Source organism: Ovis canadensis, chromosome X, assembly GCF_042477335.2.
Source record: "Ovis canadensis isolate MfBH-ARS-UI-01 breed Bighorn chromosome X, ARS-UI_OviCan_v2, whole genome shotgun sequence".
In the NCBI taxonomy this organism is placed as follows: Eukaryota; Metazoa; Chordata; class Mammalia; order Artiodactyla; family Bovidae; genus Ovis; species Ovis canadensis.
This window is the reverse complement of record NC_091727.1, coordinates 32,190,322-32,215,627: the sequence shown is the minus strand read 5'-3', so window position 1 is coordinate 32,215,627 and position 25,306 is coordinate 32,190,322. Positions and strand designations below refer to the sequence as shown.

Here is a 25,306-nt window from a genome sequence, read left to right as displayed (position 1 = left end):
GCATGCACATTGCTTAACTAAGATGGACTCCAACAAGGAGGATTCTGGGAGATTGGTAGGACATGTGGCATCTCCTTTTTACCTTTCCTGAATTCTTCCTGTTGGCGGTGGCTTGTTCTGTGTTCTTTACCAGGACTTCCTGTCCTAAAATGACTCATGCAAATGGTTACTAGGGTGCCTGACCAGGGTAAGCGGTTTCAGTCAGTGTTTCCCCTCACAAAGGGAGACAGAGGAAAGGAGGTGGCAAAAGATGAAAGTGGATATTTATGTAAGGGTCATATATTTGAGGGAGAGGTCATATACCCAAGGAGGGACATTTGAACTTCATCTTGTAGATAACAGGGAGCCATTGAAAGGTTTAACAGAGGTGTAATGTGGTTAGTATTTGTATTTTAAAAAGATTGCTTGAACAGCTATCCAAGGATGGAAGGTCTGGTTTGAAAGTAAAAGGAGGGAACCAATAAAAAAGGTTATTGCAAAGTCCAAGTAAGAGGTGATGAGGGCTTAAATTAAGGCAGTAGCCATGGAGGTGGAACATTTGGATATAAGGGCACATTGTGATATAACTTCTTTACGGGTATGCTCCAGCCTCCTTCACCAGCTGAGGGTCAGCCTACACTACAGGAGAAGAAGGTTGGGCTAGGGACAGAATCTTTATGAATACCCACATTAAGGGACAGGCAGAAAAAGGAAACCTTGAGCCTTAAGAGTATAGAGAGGACACCCAAAGAGAGGGGACCAGGAAGGATAGAGCCTCAAGAAGGACAGAGCAGTCAGTAGCACCAGTTGCTGTCTGGAAATCAAGTAAACAAGAACCTAGAACTGTCCACAGACATTGATCATTGCTGACTGAATTGGTTAACTATTTTCGCAAAAATGTGGCATGACAACCTCATGACACTATTAGCATACAACTATAAGCATGTATTTCTTAAGTTTGCAGCTTGTCTGGGTGACATTGCCGCACATGGCAAGTTGAGTGGAGTGCCTCTCTGTCACATGTCACTCATCCTTTTCCAGTGATGGGCAGGCCAGCCCACTACGTGTTTGATAATGGCAGCTGTGCAGAAGGGCCAGCCCCAATGCAGAAGCACGTTTTCAGCCTCTGCTTGTGTCATGCCTGTTAACATACCACTAGACTTAGGCAAAACAAGTCATATGGCCAAGCTCATTGTCAAGGCCGGGAAGGTCAGTTGTGCCTTTTGTAGCAGAAAATTCAAAGTCACACGGCAAAGGACATGGATACAAGGTGGGGTAAAGAACTGAGGTCAGTAATCCGATTTGCCACAGTGACTTCCTTCAGAATAGTTTTACTGAGGTGGCAGTGGCAGAAGCCTGATTTTGATGAATTGTGCAGTGGCGGGAATGTAATCAAATTGAGGCAATGAATGAGTATTCGCCTTTTGAGGAGCTTAACTGTGAAGGGAAAGAAAATGATAGCAGATTTTGTTGCTGGTTAAAGATGGGGAAGAGGCTCATGTTTGAAAGCTGTGGAGAAGGATCTTGCAGAGAGGAAAGAGGCTGAAAAGACAAAAAAGGGAGTGCATGGAGGAATAGGAGGAGGAGTGTCAAGTTGGAGGAAACAGTGTCCTTCAGCACAAGTCAGCTCTTCCCCTGAGACTGGAGAGAAATTTATGCTTGATGTTAAATTGTGTGTGCTCAGTCACTCAGGCGTGTCTGACTCTTTGCAGTCCCACGGACTGTAGCCTGCCAGGCTTCTCTGTTCATGGGATTCTTTAGGCAAGAATACTGGTGTGGGTTGCCATGCCCTCCTCCAGGGGATCTTCCTGACCCAGAGACCGAACCCAAGTCTCCCACATTGGCGGGCGATTCTTTACCACTGAGCCACCAGGGAAGCATGCGGAGGGGGTTTGCCGGATGCATAGTGCAGAGACACATGGCACAGTGCCTGGAGAGAGGCAGCCAAAGGGCAGAGAAGATTTTCTATATTTAAATTTGTCTTGTCTTGCCTTAAAGTGTGAGCTTTATTTCACACAAGCAATTTGATTTTGATTTTGAGCTCATAACACACCTAAGGCATAAGCAGTATAAGGAGCCCCATCCTGTTTTACAGACAACAAAGCTGGAACCCAAAAGGTTGAAGGCTTTAAGATCAAACTGCAAGACAATGGCCAGTCCAGACTCCCTGGGAAGAGGCTCTACATGGCTTTTCATGTTCCTTTGAGTGAGAGCCATTAAAATTTTTTTAAATCAAGTTCACCTAAAACAAACCTGAAGTTCACTTGTGGGTGAACATCCCAAAACATGTTTGATAAGAAAACTTAAACAATACTCAACTTGAAAGTTCTAATTATAGGTCTGCATACTCACAGCTTCCCGGGTGACTCAGTGGTAAATAATATCACCTGCCAATGCAGGAGATGCAAGAAATGTAGGTTCAATCCCTGAGTCGGGAAGATCCCCTGGAAAAGGGCATGGCAACCCACTCCAGTATTCTTGCCTGGGAAATTCCATGGACAGAGGAGCCTGGTGGGCTACAGTCTATGGGGTCGCAAAGAGTCGGACACAACTGAACACACACACATACTGCAAACTCACATTTATCTTCTAAATTAAAGGGAGTCTTTTAGAGGTACGGCATTGTAGACAGTGTCTATGAGGTAGTGGGTCCCTTTCTTTCATTGAATGGAGGCTCACTGTGGTGGCTGTAGTGTGGCTCATTAAAAATAGCAGTAGCAGTAGTGGTAGTAGTAGTAGTGATTATAGCTAATACTTTTTTAATGCTTTGGGTATACCAGACACCACTCTCTTTTTCCTGGATTTTACAAATTCATCCTCATATTAATCTTTCAAGGTAATAAATACGGTTAATATACATATTTAATAAAGGGGGAAACTGAGGCACAGAGAGCATAATTAATTTTCCCATTTGTCACATCATTAGTAAGTGATCAAGTCAGGATTCAGAGCCAGCAGGCTCATTCTGTTGCCCAAGCTCTTAAATATTCTTTCCCTTCCTCCTTTGTTTTCTCCCATGTTGGGTCAATGTTCCTAAAGAGTTCTGACAAAGAAAAAAGAGAAGGTAAATGTTAAAAAATTTGTATACTCAAAATTCTTGAATTCAATTTGTGCCATAATCCATAATCATTTTCTCTGTCTAAAATACTGTGTAAATACAGAGTGCATGTTGTAGCAGCATCATATGAGGTTTGAATATGAAAATTTCTTTCCTGGTTGGGGACACAGTCTTATAAGAATTGAGCATTTTCTATTCTTCATAGAAAACACACAGGCCTCCAAAATCATCTTTTTTTAATAAGCTAGTGCTCACAGTATTTTAAATTTCTTCATACACCATGATCACCACACAATTCCCTGTAGAGTATACCATTGTAAATGGAATTCAGAAGTAAAAAGAATGTGTGTGAATTCCATTGTATTTTGAATTTACACTTCTGTGGTCTGGCCTTGTCCCAGGACTGAATTTCACTGTAGTAGGCAAAGCTGATCAAGGTCATTGTTCCTGTTGTGAATGATACTTGGCTAAAGCCCAAGGTGATCAACATAATAATACCTTAGGAGGAAGGGAAACCCGTCTGTTCTGTCTTAAAGGGAGAAAAGGGGGCTGCCTTGAGAACCTTTGAGTTTAGATAAGGGCCTAAGCCCTGTCAATGTGAGTCAAGGTCAGTGGGATTTTTTTCTTTTTAATCCTACATCACAGCAAAACCTGCGCAGTATGCAGTGAAGGGCAGCATTCAGTCAAGATTTCCTTAGGTATAAAATTTTGAATTTCAGTGTGAATACAAATTTGAAGCAAAATATATGGCCTGTGTATTCTTCTCTTTCAAGCATTAAAGTATACAAAAAAAGACTCTGGTTTGAAGTCAACCCTTACTGTTTTATTACCTTTTCCTATGAAGTCTCTAATTAAATTTTACCCTGCTATGTCCTTCAAGATTCTGGAAAATTCCAGCATACTTTTCAACTTCTACTTTTGGAATTTTTTATGATCTATAGATTCAAACCAAAGAATATATCTCTTATATCTAAACTTTCAAGTAGTTACCCATGAGTGAGAGTTGACTTCCATGATTGGCTTTCCTGAATAAAATAAATGATTTTAATTATACTTATTAAAATTATAATTAGCGTTTTATATTGCTAAATCTCCGGGAGGAGGAAATGCCAACCCACTCCAGTATTCCTGCCTGAAAGTTCCCATGGACAGAGGAGCCTGGTGGGCTACAGTCCAAAGGATTGCAAAGACTTGGACATGACTGAGCAACTAATAAGCATGCACACATTGCTAAATCTCTACAGATGCACTCTTGGTTCATAATAGGTGATTTTTTAGCATTTGCATTTTTCTTCAAAAGGAATTACTTTACAAAAAGGTAACTAAGTTATCAGTGTCAGTTTTGTAGTTTCTTATGCCGCCAATTAGAGATTTAATAGATGATTGATAATAAGCTCTTCTTTTAAGCTCTGAATACCGTCTTCTGGATAAGGGCCAATTGGGCTTTCATATCTTAGTGTACATTACTTTTAACACTGTAGGTTAAAAGTGGCTTAAGTGAAGAGGGAAAGGGGAAAAGGTAGTTTCATACCGTTGGAAATTTCTAGAAAGGCAGTCTTTGGTGTGTGTGTGTTTCACCTCAGAAAGGCTTTTGTCCAGTGTGAGGCTATAAAAGTGGAAAAGGGGTTTATAAGGAGAAGCGGGTATTCCACAAAGTTAAATTTTAATTACTTTGTAGTACAGTGACTATACTCTATACCTTTAAAAATTGTCTCTCTTTTTATAGCAAAACTTAGTGATGCTCGCTTTAGTTGGTTGCTGCTAGTTCAGTTATCTGGGTCTATTTGCTGTTTGCAATAAATGCAATTTTTTTTTTTTAATTCTAGAATAGACTGTTCTAATTAACTGAGAAATGCCAGATTGCATACTGACTATACATTTTCAAGGAACAGGAGTCTACTCAAATATACTGAAACTATGCTGAAAGTACTAGTATCTGATTTTTATCATCATAAATCGTATTAACATAAAAGAACACATACTAAAACAAGAGCAATTACTGTTTTCACAAACAACACTTAGTTTCAATTTTCTCGTTTCTCCTTCCAGTTCATGTCAATGTACTCTTACAGATTTAAGAAATATAGTGAAGATAGAAATTGTGTTCTGTTTTTGTCCTTAGGATTTCTGTGCACATTTACTACATATTAGACCATTGGGTTGATGTACTGTCTTATTTTAATGTCCTCTCATTAAACATTGAAATTGTTTCTCATTTTTTACTATCTTAGTTAATGAAGATCTTTATTCCTATAGCATAGTTCTTTTAAATATTTTACTAGAACAAAATATTAAAATTAGATTACTGAGTCAATGGGAATAAGCATTTGTATTTCACTTGATATATATTGTCAAACTGTCCTAATAGATACCATTCCCAGAAATAGTATATGAATGTGCTAGTTTGGCTACAGTCTTTCCAGCTTTGGATTTTATTTTTTTAAACTTAATTGGTGTCAAATTGTAATATTCTATGTTTTTCATTTATTGGAAAGTTGATTTTTTTCTTTTTCTATAAAAATAGCTTTTATTCTTTCTCTTGTTAGAATTACCTGTTATTATTCCTTTGTCCATTTAACCCACCATGTTGGATTTGGTATAACTGTCTTAGTAATTTAATAATACTATAATGTTTGCAAGCCTCTCCCATGCATTTGAAGCAATGTTTAATAGAAATGTGGGGTTAATATGCCTCCAAATGAGCCTATCATTGGTTTATTTCTTTCTTTGGTATATGATATTTCAAGTGATAAAATAGTGATACATGCTTTGATAATACTCAATTGTTAAAGATAATAAAAGAAAACATAGATCATTTGGTTTAACACAATTTATATATTTAACTTTTTATTCTGATTTTAAAGTAGAATAGTTGTAAGTATTATGAATAAGCCGATCGTTTAAAGAAGTTCAAAACGAGAATAACAGCATTTTTTTTTTGAAGCTCAATATTTTCTGTATGCAACTTTAGTTGAGTGCCAGTAGATGGCACTAATTACATAAACAATTCAACAAGTTAATGACGGGGAGGGGGGTAAATACATGTGTTATTTTTTTCTGTTCAAATTTTGGTATATGTCATATATTCAACAATGATTTGGGAGCTTATTTTTATAGTTTGTTCTCTCCCATGATAAAAAGACAATTAAGCCAAGTTTGTTTCCAATTAATTGCTACTAAATTGAAATACCTGATACTGAGTATTGCTCAAGATGCTGCATTTGAAAACTTTTGTCATGAAAAGTGGGTTAGCTTATATTGTCACGATTGACTAAACCACACAGGGTCAGTGAAAAACAGTCATGCAGACACGCTCTGACCCAAAGATTCAGAAGTTACTTATGAGAAAGTCCAACTAGAGATTTCAGAGAAAAGTGACATTCATTCTCTTTTTCCATGTGCATCTATAGCAGTTGGCCAAAGACCTCCGCCAGTGGCAGATAAATGTAGATGTGGCAAATGACTTGGCACTGAAACTTCTCCGGGATTATTCTGCAGATGATACCCGAAAAGTACACATGATAACAGAGAACATCAATGCCTCTTGGGCAAGCATTCATAAAAGGTATGAACGCCATTATTTCTAAAACTATTTGCTGACTTCCATGATGGGGTGGTAACCCTGGGTGGACAATGCAGACTTGCTTTCCCATCCTGCTAACCTGGGGCTTGCAAGGATCCAAGATGAGAAATGCCAACTAAACTCACATTCTTTCTGAAGTCCTCTTATTTTAAAGATGAAGGACCTGAAGATTGGTGAAATCAAATGACTTGCCCACAGTCAGAAAGGTAGTGACATAGCTGTGCAATTAGACAAAAATAAAAGATGGACTTGTAGGTAGATGAGCCATTTACCAGTCTGCTTTGAGAACTCTATCCAAAGAAATATTGTTCTACTCCATCACGACACATACTGCCCCATCTTTAACCTGCAAGTAAGTCATTTTGGGGTTCATGATGGAGTTACAGCTACCAATGGTGCCATCAATGTATCTCACTCTGTGTACCCAATGGGAAAATTTGTGCAGTGTCACATGACTCATAATTTCATTTCCCATTATATACCTAATGACAATCAATGGCTCTTAGAGACACCATCTCTTCAAACTAGGTACTGTCTCTATATTATCTAGTCTTAACCCCTTGGGCTTTTCTTTCATTAGCCTAATTATATTAATAAAATTATAAACAAAAACATGAATTATGTAACTAATTGTTAAATGATTGTCCTTCACATTGGTCTAAACTCCTTGAGGACAAAGGCTATCTTTCTTATTTGACATATCCTGAACCAGGTGATACAGTAGGGAGCTGGTAAATATTTGTGTTTTTCTAATTGAAATGTAGCTGATGTACAATGTTATGTTAGTTTCTGATAAACTACCTAGTAATTTGACATTTGCACATATTATGAAATGATCATTATGATAAGTCTAGTAACCATCTGTCCCCATACAAATGTTATAACATTATAACAATGTTATTCACTATATTCCTTGTACTGTATGTTATATCCCTATTGCTTATTTATTTTATAACTGGAGATTTATACCTCTTAATCCCCTGCACTTATTTCACCCCTTTACCTCCTCTTCCCTTCTGACAACCACCCATTTGTTCTCTGGCTATATGAGTCTGTTTTCATTATGTTTTGTCTGATTCATAGATTCCACATATGAGATCATACAGTATTTGTCTTTGTCTAACTTACTCACTTAGCATGATATCCTCTAGATCCATCCATGTTGTCACAGAGGGCAAGATTCTAATATTTATAGCTGAGTAATATTTCAACCTAGATAACATATTAAAAAGCAGAGACATTACTTTGCCAACAAAGGTCCATCTAGTCAAAGCTATGGTTTTTCCAGTAGTCATGTATGGATGTAAGAGTTGGACTATAAAGAATGCTGAGCACCAAAGAATTGATGCTTTTGAACTGTGGTGTTGGAGAAGATTCTTGAGAGTCCCTTGGACTGCAAGGAGATCCAACCAGTCCATCCTAAAAGAAATCAGTCCTGAATATTCATTGGAAGGACTGATGTTGAAGCTGAAACTCCAATACTTTGACCACCTGATGCAAAGAACTGACTCATTTGAAAAGACCCTGATGCTGGGAAAGATTGAAGGCGGGAGGAGAAGGGGATGACAGAGGATGAGATGGCATCACCACCTCAATGGACATGAGTTTGAGTAAACTCCGGAAGTTAGTGATGGACAGGGAGACCTGGTGTACTTCAGTCCATGGGTTTGCAAAGAGTCAGACTGAACGACTGAACTGAACTGACCCAAAAGAATCTGTGATTTGCCAAGCTAATTTGACTCATGCCTCTAAAGTTCTTCCATGTTTCCTTCTCACATACATTCTACGAAAATTCATCCACTTGCGTAGTTTCAGTCTGCTGATGACTATCCATTTATACCATTTGCAGCTGAGAGTCATCTTTGAATTTCAGACCAGCATATCCGATTTACTTCTTTTTATTGTGATGTCCCGTAGGAATTTCAAACTTAATAGCCCCAAAGCTGAACTCATCTTTTGCCTCTTACAACCTCTTTTTCCAAATGCAACCTGCTTCTCTTTCTGCTTCTCCAGGTCTCAGTGTAAGTGCCATTTCCTCCAGGAAGCCTTCCCTGACTACCAACCCCAAAGCCTATACTCTTTTGGCCCCCTGTTATTGTGCTTATCTCACTACCCTGTCCTTAAGTGTTTGCTAGTCTTTGTCTCTAAGGAGAATGTTTATTCTGTGAGGGTATACACAGTGGCTGTTTATCGACCATATTACCTAGCACTTATCTTGACACACAATATCTCCCCACAAAACATTTTTTGGTTAAATAGGGAATTGAACAAACAAACAGACAAAAATAACTGTTAATGTTCTGGTGTGCCAGTAACTCAACACAGAAGAAAAATGTACCTATTAGGATCACTTTCAGTTTCAAGTAACAGAAAACCCAAGTTCAATAGCTTACCTAATGGAGGTCTGTTTCTGTCACTTAAGGAGAAGTTCAGAATTAGGCAGGTGCTGACATGAGCACAGTAGCTCAGCAATGTCAGCCCCGAAGGCTCCTTGTTCTTCTTGGCATTTTGTTCAGAATATATGCATTCCAGCAGGAAGAAGGGGCAGCAAAAGGGGCAGTGCTGGTGTCAAGAAAATATGGCTTTCCCAGGAACTTTTGGGTCAGAACTATGCCCCCAAACCACCTCTGGTATCTAGGAACTGGGGTTGAGCCAGCCAGTAGGGAGTGTCTGCCATGAAGGGTATGGAAGGAAGAAACTGATCAACTCTCATGGTGTAGCTGGGCAGCATGAAATTCCCTGGAGAGACCACCAGTCAAATCCGAGTAAATACAGTACAGTCATGTAGGTCATATGTTCATGCACAATGCACTCTTGTAGGATTGTCATAACAGTGGACCATTTGGGCTTGGTGTTGGTTCTGGTCAGTGTGAAAGGGCACGAGGAGAGCTGGATTCTCTATTGACTAATGATGCCTTTACATGGAAAGTTCACATTCTGTGTATGCTATATGTGTCACCTGCACAGATTAAGCCATATTTTACCTGACTCCATCTTCTTATATTTTATATCCTTATAGATTGTATGCTAGATAGCTAAAGAACAAGAAAACTCTTTATGTGATCTTTTGCATTTTGACCTTTTTATCCAGTATCTCGCCCAGCTAAACCCAGAAGTGAAGGAACATCACCAGCATCCCCTAGATTGGTGCTGTTCAGTAGGGTAGACACTAGCCGTAGGTGGCCATTTAAATTCAAATGATTACAATTAAATAAAATTTGAAATTCATTTCTTCCAGCTCATCAGCCACCTACCATGTGCTCAGGAGTCACCAATAGTGAGTGGCTTCCCCAATGAACAGTGCAAAATTGAACATTTCCATCATCACAGAAACTTTTATTGACTGTCCTGCTTTAGATCATCTTTGTTTCCATTCCCCTATGCAGTTTAGCATACATATATAACAATTGCATACCATATTACTTTAAAAAATAGTTTTTGGCATGTTTTGTAAATGAAAAGTATTTCCTTTCAAAGTGGTTCATGTTATTCCATTTCCTTGCTTGTACTTTTGTCTTCTGTTTGTCCATTTTCTAGAGTTGATGTTTAACATCTCAAAAACTACAACTATCCCAGAATATAAACACTTTGACTTTTGTTATTAATCATATAAACACAATTTTAAAGGAAAAATTATTGATATTTGGGTTTGGGGGAAAAAGTATGTCATAACTTTGAAAAATATCTGTAACCAAGACTTCTTAGGTAGGAGAAACTGTTTTGAAAACATTCTGACTACATCATTTCCCATGGTTCCAGTTTTACCACTGAACACTGATACATTGCCTGCACTGAAACTTTCCATCCATATGGATCAGTTCAGTTCAGTTCAGTCACTCAGTCGTGTCCAACTCTTTCCTACCCCATGAATTGCAGCACACCAGGCCTCCCCGTCCATCACCAACTCCCAGAGTTCACCCAAACTCATGTACATCGAGTCGGTGATGCCATCCAGCCATCTCATCCTCTGTTGTCCTCTTCTCCTCTTGCCCCCAATTCCCCCCCAGCATCAGAGTCTTTTCCAATGAATCAACTCTTAGCATGAGGTGACCAAAATATTGAAGTTTCAGCCTCAGCATCAGTCCTTCCAATGAACACCCAGGACTGGTCTCCCTTAAAATGTACTGGATGGATCTCCTTGCAGTCCAAGGTACTCTCAAGAGTCTTCTCCAACACCACAGTTCAAAAGCATCAATTCTTCAGCACTCAGCTTTCTTCACAGTCCAATTCTCACATCCATGCATGACCACTGGAAAAACCATAGCCTTGACTAGACGGACCTTTGTTGGAAAAGTAATATCTCTGCTTTTTAATATGCTATCTAGGTTGGTCATTGGAGAAGGCAATGGCACCCCACTCCAGCACTCTTGCCTGGAAAATCCCATGGACGGAGGAGCCTGGAAGGCTGCAGTCCATGGGGTCACTGAGGGTCAGACACGACTGAGTGACTTCACTTTCACTTTTCACTTTCATGCATTGGAGAAGGAAATGGCAACCCACTCCAGTGTTCTTGCCTGGAGAATCCCAGGGACGGGGGAGCCTGGTGGGCTGCCGTCTATGTGGTTGCACAGAGTCGGACACGACTGAAGTGACTTAGCAGCAGAAGCAGGTTGGTCATAACTTTCCTTCCAAGGAGTAAGCATATTTTAATTTCAACATATACAAAAACTTTGTGCATTTGGAAGCCTACATAAAGCAATAACATCTTTACTTCAGTTTAAAATTTTTGAATGTTAAATAAGGTACAAAAAAGTATTACTCAGAAGAACTTTACTTTGGTATCATATACTGGCAAGCTGTAGTTCCAAGACATAATCAAAAGCAAAAACAAGCTAATTTTGTTTTGTAGTTTAGTTCAATTTAAGTTTATTAATTGGTTAGAGGAATCTTCAGATTCTATACTGACTTTGATGGGACCTTTAATTACCATTTTATACAGAGAAATACAAATAGCCACATGGACCTAAAATGACTTAATCTAGCATTCATGAATATTTTAAAAAGCTGCTTCTCATGTAAATCCTGTACTTTGGCAATTCATAACAGAACATAGATCATCATTGTGACATGTGTAGGAAAATATTTTGTTTCCCTGATCATATGCCGTATAGATATGCCGTTAACATATAAAGCCAGAAATGTGGGCCTTTGCAAGTTCATTTCTTTCCCTTCAGTCTCTGTGAATAGATATGAATTGGTGAATAAGATGATATTAGATGTGATATTACATATTATTATGAGAAGCCTCTAAGGATTAGATTTCAAGGACTGCCATCTGGCTGATGACTTTATGATGACACTGTCATGAGATTTCATTTCCTTATTTCTATTCCAGGATCACTCTTTAAACAAGAAATGAGCATTAACTCTGAATTGTCTGTCTGTAGCTATAGGAGGACTTCTCCAGCTACTTCAGCAAGGAGCAAACTCATCAAGTAGAGGGGCTGGTCCTAATACCAGCAAGTTCAGCATGACTGGCAGTCCTTCACAAAAGCTCCCAGATACCTGAGAAATCTCTCTAGGTTTTAAGAAAGATTTAACATGTATTTGTGTGCATGTATAAGTGTGTATATGCATATTCATGAATATATATGCACATATGCTATCCCTAAAATTGTATTTCAGTATTCTCCTGTCCACTTTAATAATATGCTTCAAATGTTCATAATTACAATTAAAAGTTGAAAAGCTAAAGGATTATCATCTGTGTTCTTCATCTTTGGCAACAATGAAGCCCTTGTAAATCACTCCTTGCTTCTCTATTTCTAGGTCTTTTTTTCTTTTTCACTTTAAAGAAGGAAGAAAAGGGAGAAAAAATTGAGCCCTATATTGTGTGCACCAAAGAGCTACTGTAACTGAGTACTGGATCTCCTCTTTCACATCTTTCAGCATATTTGTTTTAGTAACCATTCTGCTTTCTTTCTCTGGGATTTTTCCATTTCTTTTTTCTTCTTGCTTCTCCCCTTCAGCCAACCATCATGTTCAAGTTTCCCTCATCCTAAAAGAACTTTTTTAGGATACCAACGTTTCTATCCAGCTATCCTTGTTTCCCCTTTACCACCAAAAATTTTTAAAGCAACAATTGGCATTATTATTTCCTATTCTTCAGCTTCCAGTTATGCTTCGACCCACTTTAATCTGGCTTCCCTTACACTACCACTTTCCTGAAGCAAGGACTCATTAAGATTGTCAAAAATTTTTATGATAGCTAGTTGCCCTGTTTTAATTTATCCATCTACTTGACTTGATTTTAACCTTGGTTCAGCTTATCAACTCTACTAGTTGAAACTTTCCCTTCTTTGATTTCCAAAACAATATTATTTTGTGATTCTATTTCTCTAGTAATACAGTAAGCATGAAGTGCATGGTGCAATGCCTAGCACATAGCAACAGCTCAGTAAATGTCAGCTATCATAAACATTTTAAAAATTCATTCACTCAGTGACTATTTTAGTGCTGGGTATGTGCTCAGTAGGCTCAGTTCTTGGTCCAAGGTATACAGCAGAGAAAAGCCCTCCCCTCATGAAACTTACCTCCTGGGAAGGAAGTGAGAAACAGACATTAAAAATTAAAATAGTTAAATGTATGGGATATAAGATTGTGATAAGTGCAACGTGGAAACATAAAGAGGGCAAGCAGTTGAGAATGTGTGTATGAGTGAGCATGGGGTGGAAGAGAAGAGTCATTACTTAAGTGTGGTGGTTAATAAAGATCTCAGTAAAAGGGTGAGGTTTAAGCAAAAGCTAAAGAACCTAAGGAAGTGAACCCTGTAGACTGTTGGAAGAAAAACAGTACAGGAAGGTTCTAATAACTGGAAATCCTCTGAGACAGGCGTATGCTTGGCTGGTTGAAGGAACCTTAATGAAACCTGTATGATAGTAATGGGTCAAGCAAACAAGAGTTCAGTAGACAAGGCGTTCAGAGAGGTGAGAAGAATCTGATTACATTGAGCCTTATAGGCCCCTCCATGGACTTTTGCTTTTACTCTGAATGAAATGGGAGTTATTGGAGGGTTTTGAGCAAAGGAATAGCATCTTTAACTTCTCTGGCCCCTCTGCAATAACAGACTGAAGGAAAGCAGTGAAACCATTAGGAGACTGTTGTCATAATTCATTCAAAAGACAACTGTGATTTGCACCAGAATATGAGAGGTGAATGTGGTAAGAAATGGTTGACTTCTATGATATTTTAGGACACAGCCCAAAAGGTTTTGTAATGGTTTAGATTTAGGTATGGAAAAGAGGCATCAGGGAAGACTATGGAGTTTTTATCCTGAGCAACTGGAAGATGGGAGACTCACTGAGATGGAGGAGGCTCTAAAAGTAACTCATGTTTTAGGAAGTACATATGGACATGCCACTTTTGAGATGTCTATTAAGCATCGAGGTGGAGATGTGGAGTAAATAGCTGGCTATAAAATCTTAAGTTGTAGGCAATGACAGGGACCCAAGATACAAATCTGGGAGTTGTAACAATAATCAGTGTACACTCTCTTTGCTGTATACAACCTTTAAATCCTGGTGTTCCATTCTTAAATCTCTCTTTTATTTCTCTACACACATTTCAACTACCTTTGTCTGTCAACTTCAACTACCATTGAGACTCCTCAGTGTTTTTTTTCCAGCTCACATCTTTGTCCTCTTCTCTAGAACTATACTTCCAGCCACCTCCCATTCATCTCCATCTGCATTAACTACAGGCTCCAAAATGTCTAAAGTGCCCCTGAAACAATGCATGTTTCCTATGTTTTTAGGGAAAGCATAACTTAATTGCTTGATTGTCTTTAATGCTGGAAACTTAAGAATTACCTTCTACTTTGTCCTCCCTCTCTCTTCTCTACTCATACCTGTATTCAGTTGGCTTCTAAATTCTGTGACTTCTACTGCAAAAGTTTCTCTTAAGACTAATGCCTTTTCTTTATTCTTCTTCATCACCTCATCCTAAAGCCTCTTCACATTATACCTGGTAGATTGTGACCATGTTTTCTCTGTGCTCCCAACCATTGAATCTCTACACTCACTTGGTATTCACACTGCCCCAGAGTTATTTTCCTTAAAACTAATCTTCTGATTTCTCTTTCCTCTTAGCACTCTTTTTTTTTTTTTTTGCCTCTTGAAATCTGATGGATGATATTTTCGTAGGTGATATATTCCCGAAAGCATGCCCCAATTTTTCCAACATCAGAAACAAACAAAATTGATTTATTTTCAGGGAAGAAAAACAAATAATACCACAATGTGTGCTTGTTTGTCAGTTTGTTTATTTAGCAAAGGGACAGGCCTGTGAACTTCATAAAGTAGTCTTCTGCTCTGTTCACAAAATGCTGTCCTTTCTCAAAACATTTTTGGAATTCCTTTTCTGGAACTCCTTGGGAACTGTTTTCTGATCTTCAGAAGACTGTTATGTTATTGTGTAGCCACACCTTGTGTTTGGGGTAACAAACACTGTACTCACTAATTGTCTGTGTATTAAATGAAATGAAGCAATTCATCAGATATTGGGCACTAAATGGCTTTGGATCATTTCCAGAAACTTAGAAGATGAAGATTTACTGCTGCCGTCTAAGCTACGTAAAGAATATGATATGATGCTAACAGGAGATTTGTTGAAAATATGACTTCTTAAGCCAGAGACTGCCTATTCTGTATTTGTAGCATGTTATGGTCATAAATATTAATGCTACAAAGGACCCTAAAGCCACCAGTTCAAAATTCTCAATTTAGAGTAGCCCTATTTTTAATCCCTCTCATGCAAAATATACCTTCTAGTCCATTTTTAGGACTAAAGGCGATTTGGTATATTGAAAAATTCAGTCGTTTAGCAACTCTTCTAGGTACACTTCTTTTAGCAGTAGGAGGACATTTCTCTAGGCTCTTCGAGACAGAGTTGTATATATAGTTATAAGGCACTATGGTTTTTATACTGCTGAGACCCTGTCTTCTAAATGATTATGAAGCATAAGAATTCTCGCCATCTCACAATAGGATAATGTATTAATATACCTGTAATGCAAACCTTGGGGCTCTGGGCCAGTGAGTGTTGTATCCATGCGAGTCTAAAAGGTTCATGGTGGCAACTGCCTGCTTCACTTTATGTCATTTCCTTTAAAGCAATTAGAATGTTTCTAGCTTGCAGGGATTGCATACAAAGGGAGACATTTGGAATCATATCATTGGTGATTTACTGGTGTGGAAAATTACCTAGTCGTGTAGCCAAGTAGCTGTGTTCGTTTTAACCCAGTCCTGCAGTCCCAAACCAGGCCCTCCAAGCACACCAAAATACATGCTTACAAATGCCTCTTCATACTATTTACCCATGAAAAGACTTTAAAAATTTAAAAAAAAAAAGACATAATTGTTTCCTAAAGTGAGGTTATAGAATGCCAGCAGACCTTTCTTGTCTTCATTCATTCATTTAATATTATGGTGTCTAAAAGTAAAACAAATGAGTGAAAGTTTCGCTTGCTTCATTTAATTGAACCATTAATGTTAACAACAGCATCCATTATATTGCTTTTCAATTATATTTTCATTTTTCATTGTCTCCACATCACTATCGTACTCGAAGTCTTTAAAACATTCAATAAAATATATAAATTAGCTGGACTTTACTTTTAGAAAGATGAGCTATTTTGACAAATTGGTATAATCATCATTTGATTTGGGATTTTATCTCTCGAATTTTAACAGTCATTCTAGTTTGGGGATCTTTTGGCTTCATTCAATTTATAATAGGGGTTTATTTTCTTTCTATAAACCATTAATTCATATGTATTTCTGAAAGTAAAAAATATGTAGAACATGTAGGTATTAGTGAGTTTTTATGGAATTTATTCTTTTCAACTTCCTCCCCCAGAGAAGGGGGTCACTGAAGCATGTCTAGGTAGTGATCAACAGCAGCTCTTTCTCAGTCCCCTTTTATCACTTGGGAAGCATGATCTCATCCCTGACTCACTGAGGCAAAGAGCCCAGCTCAGGCTTTTTGTGTTGTTTCTTGAGCCCAGTAGATTCTGAACTCCTGGTAGCCACTACATACTTCCCAGAGCCCATCAGCTTCATGACTTCAGCCCTGCATACTACTTCATGTTTCTGTGCCATTGCTGACCCACAGATCTATGTGTCTTGTTTTCTAAGCTCAGATTGTACCTTTTGATTTAGTGTTTTTATATTTTACCTATACCATTGATCTGTGTTTAAAAGTTTCTTCTATACTTTGAAATAATTTTCTCCTGACATAAAATGATATCTACTAACTATAGAAAAATTTAAAACTTGAGAAATAATCACCATCAACATTTTTTTAGCATTTTCTTTCATAGTTTGGTAAATGTATTTTGTTTATATTTATTTAACTTACTCCCAATTTAGTAACAGTTGAAAGCATTCCCAGATTGTTTTTTTTTTCCTTTCGAAAATCCTTACTACCTTTTTTTTAGGGAGGTAATGCATACATATTATCTTTTCAAGAAAAAAAAATGGGAGGAGGAATACTTTCTTGAGGTACATTGTGACTTATTAAATAATCAGAAACAAAAGCAGTATCTTCATACCTCCAGCCAGTGTTTTATGCTCTGGCCATTCTGCCTAACATCAGTACTCAGCCAAAGAGAAAAACTATTTAAATTTGTGGGAAATCAATTCCCCATTCAAATCAGTGGTGGTGCGTTTTTAATATTTTCTAATATTCAGCTTCTCAGTTACCCTTATCAAATCTCTAATATGATACTCATGACCATTCTGTGGCCAGCCAGTGTCTTCATGCCATAGAGCATTGAAAGCAAGTCAAACAGACCTAATCCAAGCCCCTTTGGAGACTTTAATCCACATTTCATAGATTTATGGCCACTCATACAATTCCTGAGGAGTTATGTTTTTCTTTTGTATTGCAAGTATTTTAAATCTACCTAGTGAAATTGAATTAGCTATTAAACATAAATTTTACCACAACCTCTTTTTTAAATTTTAAATGAAACAAACACTCAACAAAAATGGTCAAACACAACTTGCATCCTGAGACAAATCAAGTGAATAATCATCATGAAGTCATAATAATTGTTTATGATTTTTATGTTTTTTGGTAGCAAGACATGACTTATTAATGTTTAATATGTGGGTCACACCTAAGTTGCCTATTAAGACAGACATGCTAAAATGGCATTGTTCTTTTTAGCTGTGAGTATAGCTGCTGACCTCTACTTAGACAGAGCTGGTGTTCCAAACCAAAATCTGTGTCTCTGAGGCCTATGCTCCCTTCATTGCTTTTTAATGGATACATATCAACTTGGAAGGAGGTTCTGGCAGCTTTTCACAGTAATCTAATCTCAGCTCTGTCCTCTTCAATATTTCCATCAGTGACTTGGATGAAGACGTAGATAGCATTCTTATCAAATTTGCCAATGACACAAAGCAGAGAGAAATGGCAAACACAGTAGACGAGTATCAGGAGCCAAAAAGATTTCAGCAAATTGGGGTGGAAGGCTGAATATTGAAAGGTGAAATTAGTTCAAGAGAAAAGTAACATAAAAGACAAAATCCAGCTGACTTAAGACTGGAAACAGAGAGAAGAAGATTCCTGGAGATGGAGAGTTGTGCGCAGGTTTGTGAAGAGCGTTTCCATGAGATACACATATAAGTATGTGACAGAGGTAACACTGGGCGGAAAGAGAAGCTACCCTGCAGTGAATCTGAGGCCTGGGGAGAGTCTAAGGGGAGGTATGGAATTTGTAGTTCCCTCCAGAGATGTGCTGAATTGAGGCAAGGGAGCTGGGCCTTTGTATTCCAATACCAGCCAGTTACTGGTTCTGGGTCACTCTGTGGGAGAGGGCAACTTTGGATAAAACCTACAATTGAGGGCAATTTCCAGTGAGAGTGGCAGCTGTGAGCTGTTAGCAGCCAGTGATCCCACCAAAAAGGGCATGGGTTTTGGGAGAGCATCAGTGTATATACTACCCAAGCATTGCCCCAAAGTGTGGTCCCTGGACTAGCAGCATTAGCATCATCTATGAGCTTGCTAGAAATGCAAATATGTGGGTCCTACCCCAGCCTACTAAATCAGAATCTCTGGGGATGTGGCCCAGAAAACTTTTAACAAGCTGTCCAAGCTCTAGGTCATTTCTATGCATATTAAAGTTTGAGAACCACTGCACTGTGTCAACCAGGAACATTCAGAATTGGGAGATAAGACGGGTTTTAGTGACAGCCATCTTTCCTTCTCTCTCTCTCTCTCTCACACTGCAATAGAGCAATAGGAAAGGAAAATTAGGGAGCTGTTAGGCTGAATCAATTCAGGCATGTAATGTAGTCTAAGAACTTATATTTCAATTTAGCAGAGAGAGAAATTTCGTGATCAAGCTGTCCAAAGGTGAAACAGGCTGCCTCTTAAGGTTGTAGAAGTATTCAAGAACAGGCTGGGTAATGCCTTGGTGTGATCATTTCAAGCATCAGGTAGACACATGACTGACTTTAGCATCCTGATCATCACCCTCCCATGCTTTTCTTCTCTCTTTTTTTTTCCCCTAAGTGAGTCTCTGCCAGAACTAGTTAACTCAAGAAAGGTTATATGGCCCAAAAGAAATGTTTAGGCATTTTCAGGTTAAAGTCAAAGTAAACAAACTTCCATAAAACTAATCAGAGTTTCATTATACTGTATGAATTATGAATACACAATGTGTGTTTGGGAACGCAAGAGGAAAAGAATAGTCTGTATAGCATGCATACATTCTAGAATTTTGTGAAACCGATTTCTCTAGGAGAATCTTACAGGCCACTATAAGGACAATGCTCAGTATTCAATAAGCATTTATAAGAGAGATCACATAACATGTAGCCCAGGCTGCCTCACGGAGAGCATTTCACTGTAGGTTACCTAAGTAGTATTCTCAAGTGCTATTAGAGCAACTTTTCAGTAGGGTATAAATTTATAAATTTGCATACCAATCAAGGGAAGCTGTGTTATTCTACCTTTGGACTCTAAACATGCATTTTTCTATTATTCTTTGGATCTATTATTTTCACTTCATATTCTGTTAGAAGTTTAGGAACATTGTCATGGGTGGGTGGATGGTTAGATAGATGACATAGATATAGATAGGTGGGTAGATAGATAAGGGAGAGGAATCAGAGAAAGAGAAAATGAAAGAGGAGGAAAAGAAGCAGGAAAACAACTATGGAAACAATGACAGTAATGACAGAGAAAGCTCGATTCTCTGGCACAACATATTTGAGTCATACTGAATCTTTGTTTTCCTGAAACATTCCACAATGAGAATAGAAGGTAGATCATTCAGAAATCACACAAGTAATCTTGGATCCCTTTAGTAAAAGAAGTCTCTCTATTTTAGCAAATAGCGATAAGCAAGAGAGTCTATTACAATTGCTGCAATCTGCTAATATGTATTTTTTTCCCCTGAAACAAATTCCATTAACCCTCCTTGATACTCTGTCCTCATCAACATGTTAATGACATGGGACTAACTCTTAGAGGGTTTTTTTTTCCCCACACACAAAACATAATCTGCAACCTGCTAATGATTGCATTTAGCCTAATTGTAAGGTTGCTGCTAGTGACAGAAAAATGTATCCTGGCAGATAGACACTTCTAGAAGCTCAGCCAAGCACTTGGTGTGTGTGAATCAGCCTCTATATACTTCTCACTTGGCAACCATTTCTGATGGAGAGACCCAATCTGCTCTGGGGAGAGGCCAGGGCTATTAAGTAGAGTACCTGGAGAAGCGCAGTTCTAGCAGGATTTTATAGACCTCTTGGCACGCCAGTGGCTCAGGACACCTTGACCACAAGCCCTTAATCAGAAGGGCAGGGCAGCCTGCTCAGGCTGAGTTCTGCACTCTTTTGTCAAATAACAAGCAAAGAGACAGACATCTTTACCAATTGCTAGTCCACATTCTAAATGAATATAACATTTCACACATTTGAGTTCACTGAGTCTGTGTTGCCAATTTCATTATCAAAATATTTATAACTCAGGAAAGGATACTAAGATGCAGAGAGTCTATTACTTTCACAAGTTCAAAACCCCAACGTTGTGACAGTTCTGATGCAGAAATTCTTGTATTTGAAGAAAAAGAAGAAAGACTTTTTTTTTCTTTTCCTTATGTTTACATTGAAGTATCATTTGTATGATCTTGGGTTCGCTAATTCAGGGGTCCCCAACCTCCAGGATCTAAGACCTGAAGATCTGAGGTGGGGCTAATGTAATAATAATAGAAATAATGTGAACAATACATGTAATGAGCTTGAATCATCCTAAATCCATCCCCACCCCAAACCCTGGTCCATGGAAAAACTGTCTTCCACAAAACTGGTCCCTGGTGCCAAAAAGGTTGGGGACCACTGACATAACTCTTTGAGAATTTTCTCATGTAGGGTGATTTTTTTACTTTTTAATGTTTTGAAGAAATCTAATGCACATATATATATATATATACATACATACATACATACACATACATGTAAGTAATTTTATTAACTCTTTTCTTTCTTTGCCAGCATCATTAATATGACTGATTCCAAAAGGGCATCTAAGCAAGTATTTGCCATTCTTCTTGGAAAAGCAAGTTTCTCTCCATTTTTCTTTATCTCTTTTCCAAACTTTAACCAAATTTTGCTTTTGAAACGGGTTATCTGGTAGAGCCTCGATTCTAACTTTGAAAACAAAGACTCAAACATTGACAGTTACATGTGTACTAGTGTCATTATTACATAATGAAAATATCTGAGGAGAAAAGACTGATATTGACCTATATTTTTCATTTTCTAGTTAATCACTTGGGTAAAAATTAAGCATTCTTTTTCAGATACTGCAATGGTTGTTGGAGATGCTGAACGAAATTCTCCTTGTATTTATATTTATGAATACATATGCTAGGAAAGTATAATAATAATATCTTTTTCTCTAAGGACAGACATAATATTTACTAATACTAGCTTTTGTTCCTTCTAACATATATACGAAGAATTTTCCATACTGTTATAATTTAATGAGGGAATCTACAGAATTTTAAATTTACTTGCACTGGGTTAATAACCAAGATTTTTTTTTTAATGTGCCCTTTGTAGAATTACTATTACACACTTATTTAATACTACTATTATGTCATTTGAGTACATATTCCACTCACAAAACAAATATGCAGTATTTTTAGTTCTAACACCAAGGCTACACCCATACTTTTATTTTTAGCACATCATTTTTTATGAAGATTAAAATAATTATGTTGCACGTTGCAAGTTTTGAGAGCTACTTTAAAATATATGCTCCAGGAAAAACATGATCAGGTGGGGGAAATTATGATGTTCATACTTTCAAATGAAAAATCAGATACATATGTGCCAATCAAAAACACTTGATTTTTATAGGATAATGAACTACAACTTATCCTCTAGAGACAGCCATTTTTTCCTCCAAGAACTCAAACTACTTAATGATAAAGTATTAAACTTAGTCCCAGAATCTAGTTATATAATGATACAAATGTTATAAACAAGAAAGGGAAAAAGGAAAAAAAGCTTATCCACAAATTATTTGTTTCTGCTGACAACATTTATTGAAGAAAGTGCATGAATGATATACACAGTGGTCTCTCAGAGGTGCGGAGTAGCCATAGAATCTGTGTTTTCCATCATTACAGCAGGGACTTAAAGAGCTGGGCTCAACTTCTGAAAGTTGCTTGGGGAGCCAATTATTTCTAACTAATCACTGTAACATTTTTGAAATTAAATTCAGCCACTTCACTAACACCAGGTGAACAGATAGATCACACTCAGCAGCATGGCCATGCTGAATGGCATTCCTCTTTCCTAGAGGTGCCATCTCATTCATTGTCAATCCTGTAAACAGGCCTCGCCTCTCCTCACCTGGATTGTGATGTGGGGAATTTTCTCTCTCTGCGCTCACAGGACTCATAGAGCAAAATAAGACTTGATTAACAAACATTTAACTCCCATTCTGTGGCGAGCAAGAGCAAGAGTAGCATAACTACACTTACCTGAATGAACATTAATAGGAAAGTGACCAGACTGTTCAGTAATCTACTTGTGTGGGGTTTTAAAGTTAGAAAGATGGTAACGATAACCCTGTATGCGAGATAGCAAAAGAGACACAGATGTATAGAACAGTCTTTTGGACTCCGTGGGAGAAGAAGAGGGTGGGATGATTTGGGAGAATGGCATTGAAACATGTATAATACCATATATGAAATGAATCACCAGTCCAGGTTCATTGCATGATACAGGATGCTTGGGGCTGGTGCACTGAGACGACCCAGAGGGATGGTACGGGGAGGGAGGAGGCGGGGGAGGTTCAGGATGGGGAACACGTGTACGCCCATGGTGGATTCATGTTGATGTATGGCAAAACCAATACAATATTTGTAAAGTAATTAGCCTCCAATTAAAATAAATAAATTTATATTTTAAAAAAATAAAGTGTTGTACCACCATCAGTGCTATCACTATCACTGGCATATACCTTAAAACCAACTATAGCAGATCAGTTGATCAATCACTAAGGGTCTTATTTAAATGGCAAAATCTAAAAAGCATTTTTTTTTTCAGAAAGCTCATGCCAGTACTAGAATGAGCCAGACACTTTACAACTTGGTATCCATAATTTAAGTAGTTGTCCCTTGAAGGATTTCTGATTCCATTTCCTTATTACTCTGGTTGCTAGAATTTGAAAAAACACACTAAGGTAATGACAGGCTAAAATAAAATGTGTTGATTTCATTACTAAAGCTTATCTCTTATTATTTTTTATTTTTGCCAAACTTTGCTATGTATATGTTTACCTCAGGATACTAGCAGCGGATGGTGTTGTTTTTAAAACCGTGAATGTATAGTTTTCTCTAGATAATTTTAAAGAATGCTGGCTTACTTGAGAACTTTTTTTTTCCCCTAAAGCTCAAAAACAAACTCTTCAAAGATTTAATTACTCTAAACAACAGAAAATGGGAACTTTGTTTTCCAAAAGAAAACAGAGTCTATGGAAAAGTTGCTTATAATACTCAGCAGTACTCGGATTGTTGACTAATCTTAAAGGAGAAAGACATCAATTAATTCATTGATAAGCATTAACATTATCCTCTCCCAATAATTCGTATCATAAAAATTGGGGGCAAAATAATTTAGATGATGTTATAGTGAGACATGGCTGAGCGACTGAGCATTCATGTGTGTATGGTATATATATAGTAAATGACTGTATATAATAAAAGAACACTCATTCATTCAGCCTTGATGTCTTTCCTACACAATGGTTAAAACTTGCATCAAAAACTGCTCTTTAAAAATCCATCCTGAATCCCATGTAAGTATAGCTGTGGTATAAGAAAGATATTATCTCTTCTTTAGGGATATCCAAAACACTAAGAATATTCATAACGTGGTTTGTCTTAGAAGAAATGCTCACCTTTGGGTGAATAGGGATGTTTGGGAAAAATAAAACTCAAAGATGCACTGCCTTTAATATGCCTCCTCTCTTGTTTCTTCTGTCACTTCTCTGTGCCCCTGTCCCCATCTTTGCCTCCCTCACTCCCTATTCCTTTAGATCTCCACTTCAGCCTCCATGGTTTCTCCATTATTTTCAGCAGATACTTCCAGTGGGTCTCACACTTTGTCAGATGCTTATATTCCTGTTATTGCCCATGTATCTCCCCATCCCTGGTGGCTGGAAAATCCTTGTCTCAGGCCCCTTCAACATCTTCTTGCCTTTCCAGTTCTTCTGCTTCTCGGCATTTTTTTTTTTTTTACTTTTCTAGACTCAGTCTTTGTCTCATATTTCTGTCTTCTGACTCTAAGCTTTTATCCACTTAGAAAATGGTATATCAGAGTGCTGTTCCTCTGAGCAGATCTTCAGCACAGCCATCTAAATGCTGACATGACGTGAGGTTACCTTGCTGTTGTGCACTTTTTCCATAGTATATGCAAACTGCCTTGATCCAGGTCAAAAGGTATCATAATTAGGAAAATAGAATACACAAAAGCCTCCTCAATTATTTTACCCTAGAAACAGAGAAATGATTTTGAACCAGATACATAGAATAATATTCATGTCACACTAACAGTGTTCTCCAGTTAGCATCTTATGGTAAATTCATTCCTTAGGACCTTGATATCTAGAAACTTTTCATTTTCAAATGATAGGTACCTATCTACTAATTGCAAATTATTTTAATATATCTTTTACATAAAAGACTGTCCCTTTTGAAAGCTCATTTGGAAAATAATTTGGCGGGGGGGGGAGACAATTTTTTTTAAATATTCACAATGCGTTTTTATGCCCCCCATTTGTAGTCCAAACTCTGACTCTGTTAAACTTTGTGTGTAGCTTTTTTTTAAAAAAAAGTCTATACTTTTTCATTCCTGTGAAAACAGGTTTTCCAGAGTTAGTGAACTTAAAATAGTTATTGTATAAGTTAGAAAGTTGATTTGTTCTTTCCGTCGTGTTCATTGCTTTTTCAACACAGCAAAATTGTAAATGTAAACTTCTCCCCTAGAAGATGAGCTGGGCTGCAATTTTCAGCTAATTGGGAGAAGCAGCCCTGAGTTGAGCACTGTCAGGCTGATTTGAGTCTTAAGATATGATGATGATTATTGTGTCAAATGTAATCAAGAACCTGGGCTCTGAACTAACTGAAGGCCTGGCTGTTTTTAATTCAGGTCCGTATATGA

General features: G+C 37.7%; 1 protein-coding gene across 7 annotated transcripts in view; it reads left to right on the top strand.

The window, feature by feature from the left end:
• Positions 1 to 25,306, top strand: part of DMD (dystrophin) — a 2,687,035-nt gene that overhangs the window by 2,110,071 nt on the left and 551,658 nt on the right. For all 7 annotated transcript variants that reach the window (XM_070291485.1, XM_070291489.1, XM_070291490.1 and 4 more), the window contains exon 54: positions 6,448 to 6,602. In XM_070291485.1, coding sequence (XP_070147586.1) covers positions 6,448 to 6,602 — 155 coding nt within the window. The remainder of the gene's footprint in view (positions 1 to 6,447; positions 6,603 to 25,306) is intronic.